The 7649-nt window shown below is 41.4% G+C and overlaps 1 protein-coding gene across 2 annotated transcripts; it reads right to left on the reverse strand.

Moving 5' to 3' along the window:
- Window positions 1-438: 438 nt before the first annotated feature.
- On the reverse strand, window positions 439-7589 carry KCTD6 (potassium channel tetramerization domain containing 6). 2 transcript variants are annotated; one of them, XM_026088046.1, is made up of 4 exons: window positions 6514-7589; window positions 5421-5533; window positions 3034-3142; window positions 439-2256 (listed from the first exon to the last, which is right to left on the reverse strand). In XM_026088046.1, the coding sequence occupies exon 4, from the start codon at window positions 1844-1846 to the stop codon at window positions 1160-1162; it is 687 nt and encodes a 228-aa protein (XP_025943831.1). In that variant the 5' UTR covers window positions 1847-2256; window positions 3034-3142; window positions 5421-5533; window positions 6514-7589; the 3' UTR covers window positions 439-1159. The 2 variants fall into 2 exon arrangements, with proteins under 2 accessions (XP_025943831.1, XP_025943830.1); XM_026088045.1 differs by having other exon boundaries at window positions 439-1846; window positions 6514-7588.
- Between the last annotated feature and the right edge of the window lie 60 nt (window positions 7590-7649).

Consider the following 7649-nt stretch of genomic DNA (forward strand, 5'->3'; position numbering starts at 1 on the left):
AATTAAACAAAAACACAGAGCTAGAGTGCCTTGACTTGAATGGCATCAGAAGCAGCACCCTATGGTTAGAACATATTATTATATATATAAAAACAGTCATCAGATAAATTGCTGAAAAACTGGATAACACTACTTAGTGGCTATGAGTATTTAGGCTGTATAGTTTCCTCTGTCTCTATCCCTTTAACCAGGACAAATACTTGCCATCCTTCTACTAGTCAAAATGCATAATTTTCAATACACAAGTTGCTTCTATAATGAAGAAAGTTGGATCAACTGATTAAGATAAAAAAGAATAAAAAGGAACAAAGTACATCAGTAACGGAGGAGAACAGAGCCCTACCAGAGTGTCTCTGCTACTCTGCAGCACAGAAGAAGAGTTTCTGGGTTTTGTYGTTTGAAGTATTAGAGTTCTAGAAGACGAGAAATACAAAATAGTACTCTATATTTCACATTTTTATTAGCTTCTTGCTGGCAAGCATTACACTTGGGAATAATATTGCACCAGGCATTAAAAATATGAATTCTACCACAGGGACATTTTGCATTCAGAATCCAATATAAATATTTCTAATCATATTTCCATGGCTACAGATAATATTTGGTTGCTTGATTTATATGCATAGAAAGAAACAGTTGTCATAACTGTAAGAAACTGTACTTATCAAGTACTTTTAAAGGGTGGGATCTGTTTTCCTAGAATATTACAATACTGTTTATTGATTTAGAAACTAAATTAGTCTACATGATAGCAGCTTTTCTCCAACTGCATCTTAAATTCTGTTTGTTTCTTACTCCCAGTGGCATAGCATTAGAAGGATTAGAAACCATTTAAACAGAGGTAATTTTAGCACTTTAAGTTGCGTCAGAGAATTGTGTTAATGACACAAAATACTCTATTGTACTAATTCGACTCCCTCTTTCAAACAAAAAAAGGTGTCTTGACTCAACAGGCACATGCATGTTTTTTTCTGGACAGGACAAAGAGACAGAGCTGCTAGAGAACGAAACTCCTCCAGTTCTTAAAGATTACCAATAAATAGTCATGTATAAAAAAAAAAAAAAGCCCACATTGTTTCTTTCATCAAAATCCAGACTCTCTCAGGTTTATTGTTCAATTAAGTTGCTAACCACTGAAACGGCTCCTGCAGAGTYGGAATCAGTCATCTGTTTTCCGTGCCAATCTACAGAAAGTCCAGTTATGCTCCACTGTGTTTTCATTGGCACGTTCGCTCATATGATGAACTCTGGTATTCCTGATCGTGAAGCCTTGCTTTGTGATGTACTCCATCAGATGGACTCGGAGCGACACTTCCTGGTGGTAATCACATGGCCCAAAAGTGAAGGAAACCTGGCAGTCCCTGGTGTCCATCATATGCTTATTCCACTTTGTAAAGTGGTTTGAAATGCCTTCCAGTAATGAATGGACTTTTGTCGTGATAGTTAGTTGTGTGATGATTACAGCCACGGGGTTGGAGTACTTGGAAAGCTTCCGGGTGCTGGACAGCTCTACCACTTCCTCAAAGGTATCCACAGGATACAGCGGCTTGGGGTCATTAAGACACTGAATTAGTGGTTCAATCTGATAGAAGTCCGCTTCTTTCCGAAGTAGATCGAACTCCTTGAAGTCCAGTGGCAAAGTCAGCTCTGAGGTCCTTAAAAAGTTAAGAACATAGCGGAAAAGTGGTCCATCTCTGTCAATAAAGTAATTGCCCTGAGAGTCCCTGGCAGTGGGGAAGTCTCCCCTGAACATGGCCCCAAGCATTGAGTCAGGATATCTCGTTAGAGTTGTGAGGGATGTCGTATACATGTGTCCACCCACATTTAGCGTGACTGGATCAGTCATCTAGAAAGAGAGAAATTGCAGAGTTTATCAAGCCACCTCAAGAGGATTCAATCATCTCACCAACAYGCACAGCAGATACTGTTTGAAAACTGCAGACTCTGTATGAAATCACATTTCTTCCATTTAACGTCTTTAAGCGGCATTCAAACCTGAACAAATCCAAGCCACCTAGCAACAAGGCACAACTGGCAACTAGACAGGATAATACTTAGCATTCAGAAAGCACATTTCAGAACGCTTTAGAAATCTTAACTGGAAACATTCAGCTACTGCCACAGAAGTTTTGCATTTGTGCAACAAGTTTTTTCCTGTTCTACAGATGGGGAAATGAAAACGGAGAGATTTCCTGAAGAACAAGTTACTCTGAATGAGACCCATCAGTGCTCCTCACTTTCACAATCTGTCTCTTTCTAGAACAAAAAAAAAAAAACCAGCTGAACAAGTCTTAAGCCTCTTTCTCTCCCTCAAAAGAGGCAGACAGCACAAGTTTAGAAATGGGACCAAGAGTACACAAACAAAATAATCCATGCACTGGTTAAGACACATCATTAAAACAAGCAAACGAAAAAGGACTTTCAGCTTTTTACTCTAAAAAGAAACATTTATTAGCAAATTAGCATGCTGCATAGAAGAGGGGGAAAAGCACCAAACGATTCTGCATCAGCTCCCAGATCACTCATGAGGAAGCAAGAGAGAAAAGAATATAAATCCCATCTGGCCACCAATTCTGACAATCAGGACTCAGGCCAACCAGAGAAAAGAGACATATGGATGGCAGCAGAATGTTTAGAGAAAGAGAAGAGGAGAAAAATAAGACGTTTGTCTAGTTTGAGACAGAGTTTATAWGGAAAAATATTTTTCTTTATAAATAAAATGACAAAGTCCTTAAAACTATATGCAGGAAGCACAAACTATTTTCGGTCTTTGCATATTAGGAAGATGGTAACAATGAGCTTAAAACGTCAGTTAAGGACTTGCTGATTTTTAGCTGGGAAACATGAGATCTCCCACAAATAGCATGTAAGGTGAAACACACAGGAGAATAAGTAAGCTGTTGTAACACGCGCATTTTTTCTTCTCACATGACTGAAGCTACACAAACAGATCTGGAAGGATTCTTACCTCAAGATCTCAAGAGCCCAGTTGTACTGCTCAGCACACAARCACATTTATACTGGATCACTTACCATATATCCCCAGTCTCCATTATCCATCTGTTCAGTTGCTTGAACCGTGGCACTCCAAGTTTAACAAAAGACTTCTGAAAGGATACACGATTCACCTCCTATTTTCTCCCTGCAGGAAAAAGCACACACAAAAAACACAAAACAAAGGACAAAACATGGCAGCCTGTAAGTACCTACAAGCACAACCGAGGGGAATGCTTTCTAGTCAAAGGCAGGCTCTCTGCCAGGCGAGCATGTCTCACGTTCAGCTGCAAAGCCACATTAGCAGAAGAATCTACGAACAAGCATTTCCCTGCATCTCCCGTCGCGCTACCCACAGGACTGTCTCCAGAGCACTGTAATCTCTCTAACCGCTTCACCGGCTGTTCCAACCATCCCAGTTTTGTTAAATAACAAGCAATACGTCTTTAAGGATAATTTATGTTCATAAACGGACTACCTTTCACTTGGAAAGCAGCGAGTACTTTTAAAGACAGATGTCCTTCTCCCAATTAAAGACTTTATTTAGCCTGCATTGAGGTCATACATGTGATCTGGTAATATTAGTCAGAATTCCCATATTCCAGTTTCAGATTATGCAGAAGAATAAATCAAGCATGAAAGTCAATGAATAATATGAAAAAAACAAAAAACCTCACTGTGAAGTTAATAATTCAATAGTGAAGAACTGCAATTGATAGCAAAAACGTTAATCTACAGAGAAAGAGTACAAGTGCACTTCACAAACACATACGAACTTTCAAAGAAATCTCTTGAGGGACAAGCAAGAGGGTATCAAACACATTTTCAGCAATGCTCCAACAAAAGCAAATCGAGAAGTGGTTCACGCCATAACTTCCTAGAAGATGCTGAACCGCTGACTTGCATAACAGGGGGACTCCCTCCACGCGAGAGCGGCAAGGGAAATTCCACAGCCTAGTTTATGCAACTCAGGAGGGGGGAAAAAAGAAAAAAAGAACAACTCCAGACACCAGCAGAGGCTTCCCAAAGGTGGCCTGTGGACCACATGGCGAGTGATGCACAGAGAGAGAAGCCAGTTGCCAGTAAGCCTTCATTCCCTATACAGGAGTCTGCATCTCTGCTAGAATCACTGAAAATTTAGGACAGTGTTTTGAGTGGGCCACAGCTTTTCAGATTTTATTTTTACATATTAAAGACCACACATTTACTGAGACTTCTGCTTGTAAGTAAAAACAAACCTCTTTACTAACATACTTCAACCTACAGTCACCCAGCAAAAAGATRTATGAAGATTAACCCAAGGCAGAGTACTATATTCTCAAGCAATTACAGGTTCGCAGTTAATTTTGAACAAAAAATTCTTGCCCTTCTCATTTCTGGCAAACAAGGTCAGTGTCATTCACCACAGTATAACGCAACACATCCCACCTCTCTGGACTCTGCTACCATGCCCAAACTCTGGGTTTAAGCAGAACRGCTTTCAAAAGGTCAAGCCTTTGGGGGCCGGCAGCAAGTATGCAGCCGCAACTGCATTTCAGATGTATTAAGAGAAGAAAAAATAAAATCAGCATATGAAAATTGTGAGGTCAGACAACAGAAGACTAAGGAATTAAGATACAGAACTAGTCATACCACCATCCTATTTTTACAAATTAAGAGATGGAGCATGCCTCAAGAATGTATATTAAATGATGCCTCCCTGACAGTAGATAGACCTGGAATACTAGCTCTTTTGCCAACTTTCATAATGGTTTTTTTTTTTTTCTTTTTTTTGCTGCTGACATATTAAGAAGTGAATTTATTCAGGTCTTTATTTTGCTTTGTCATTCAAGTACAGATCATTAACTTTTATCATTAGCTCAGACCTTCTAAATTCCTTTTAGTTTCCAGGGAAAAATGTACTTATAGTTGTTATTTTGGTTGAGCACAACCCCAGCACAGCATGCAGAAACATTAAAACCATGGGAGCAACTGGAGTAGGTTTCTGGTGTTCATGTAAAGCATTCGCTTGAAGGTAAAACAATGCAGCCAGCCAGAAACTCCACTGATTATCATGAGAGAACAGAGCTGCAATGTTAATAATTAACTGGAAATTACATTCAGAATATTTCAAAGATGGATGGATGTCCATCAGCATTATTTAAATGGGTGGATGAATATTATGCTATTTTGGCCAGCATTTAAGTCCCCAGTACAGATCAATCAAAATGTTCTTTATCAGTGATCATTCAGGAAAAGAAACAGATTACATCTGTCTGTATGAAGGCATGAACTAATGTTTGATCACAGCATTGATAACACCAGAGTGAATAATTTATGAGAACAATTAGCTGAAACAACCCCAGCCCTCAACAAGCAAGTGGCATCTAGAAGCCTCATTGATCTTTGTGTAAGAGTCCAGAGTCACTAGATGTGCACAGACGTACCTGGCAAAGCTAGCATCGCAGCGAGACGCACAACGCCAACGGATGACACAAGGAGGCTGGCCCGGGTCCAGACAGCAAAGAAGAGATGAGACGCAGATGTATCCCAATACAGCCTGTGTATAATAACCATAAGAAATATTCATTTGAGATGAAATTTAGCCAGGCAAACTGCTGACACCATACAAGCCAAACGAAATATTGCGCTTTGGTGAGAGCGGAAGTGTGTTGACTGTGTCAAACCACAGTCTTACTTTTGTTAAGCTTTTTTTGGGAGGTGGGGAGAAGATAGACTGTGTTAATCTGGTCATCTCATTTTATCCCAGCATCGAGCGCATCCAAAACTAAGAAGTAACAATGAAGGGCAAGTGCCTTTGATGAAAAGCACTCAAGTCATCATTTCATGCTTAATGCATCAAATTGGGGACTTGCATTTATAGAACGCTCAGTCTTATTTAATATTTTATGACTCAAAGAATTACAAGGCTATTTACTAGCAATACTACTGCAGCAGTAGTCTCATTAACTTCAATAAGGCTTCTCCCCTGAACAGAGCTACTAGCATGCAACCATTTTGCAGGCTGAGATTCAGAGAAAGCAAATGAGAGTCAGCTGAATGCCTGCATCTGTGAAAACACACGCGTGAGCCCAAGTCAGACCCAGGGAAGCCAGTGGCAYTGCCAAGCCTTTTCGCTGCTGGGACCATGTACGTTGCATTTGGTCAAGGGAAGAGGCTACCACACAAATACTGATTTTCTCCAGGAGCAGTATCACATGCAGTTACACAAAGGAGGAGCAGAAATATACCTAACGCTTAAAGGTCAAGAGGCAGGCACCACCTCGTCTGCTTTAAATGGTTTTCCATCTAGTTTTTCTAGCAAAGGAATTAAGAGGTTTGCTTGTAGTTCTAGCCTTCAATGGACAATTTGATATCAGTATTGTAAGACAAACCGTTTAACCTCAGTAGGCATCTTAGATTTCTAGGTCAACACAAACTTGACAGGAATTGCACAAATAGCAACTTAAAAAATTAAAAGCAGCAAAGCTAAGACTGTATTTATACAAATAAATATACTCAGTCTTTCAAGCTACTCACACCCACTCAGCAAGATCCTTGCCTCTGACATTTAGCTCTCCAAAGATGAGAAACAGAACTCCAGCTCTGAGCACAGTTACGTTACATTCGTGGAGAACCTCCCCGCTCCCGATCCAGTTACAGAATTTGAAAGGCAAGTTTTTATGGTAAATCTCTATCGCGGAGTCACTTGAACTGACAAAAACTAAACTAGAACAAGCAATGACTCTACTCCACAAAACTGTATAGTGAAACCATAGTCTGTAGAGCAAAACCGCGATGATACAGCACCATGCTACTTTAGCTGAGAAAGAGCGAAGAGAGGAGACACTGTCTTCAGAAAACATGCTACCAAATCCTCTGGTAATTCAGCAGATTTGCTTCGCTCAAGGAGGCATCCATCACTTTTCAAACATGTCAGGTTTATGATGACTAAGGCAGTTTATTATAAATTAATGTATTCTTGCTTTTCCTTAGTTTCTTTTTACTATATTTACACCTCACCTCAGGCAGAAGGAAAAAAACGCTCACACTAACCACTCAGCATTTTCATCCCCATATGTCTAATTGCTTCACTATAAACTCCAAGCTCYTGAAGTTCCCTTCCCTCCCCTGAGGAGCTCCATGACATCCTGTTTGAGGTCCAAGTTCCAAACTTTCCTCGTAACTGTTAGTTGCTCGAAAAGCCCAACACCACGCCACCGCTTCACCCTCAACTCGCAACAAGAGCCAAGAGACAAGACCCATGTCTGGCCTGTTTCTGCCGGCCCCGTGCTGCTGAAGCAAAGCATGTCAGCGAGRTTTTCATTGCCAGCGACAATGGTTGGGTTTTACCCATGTGTTTTCGCTTCTGTGGAAGTTTTACTCGGAGCTGCTTGCACGGGGAGACCYGTCTGCAAACGGTTCCGGGAGAGGGGCAGGTGTCAGGGACGTGGGGCCTCGCTGCACACGCCGAGGGGACCAAGCAGCAGGGGTAAGATGGTGGCACCTCCCTCCTCCTCCTCCTCCTCCCTTGGGGCCCGGCCGGAGAGGGGCCCGGCCTCCAGGAGCAGCCTGGGAAGCGCCATCTGCCATCGCAGAGACCGTGGCGGAAAAGCTCCCCCCGGGCGCAGTGATTCAGCACAGGAGCCAGAAGGAACCGGGGCGTTTCGCCTTCC

Source organism: Apteryx rowi, unplaced genomic scaffold, assembly GCF_003343035.1.
Source record: "Apteryx rowi isolate R43461 unplaced genomic scaffold, aptRow1 scaffold_75, whole genome shotgun sequence".
NCBI classification, from domain to species: domain Eukaryota; kingdom Metazoa; phylum Chordata; class Aves; order Apterygiformes; family Apterygidae; genus Apteryx; species Apteryx rowi.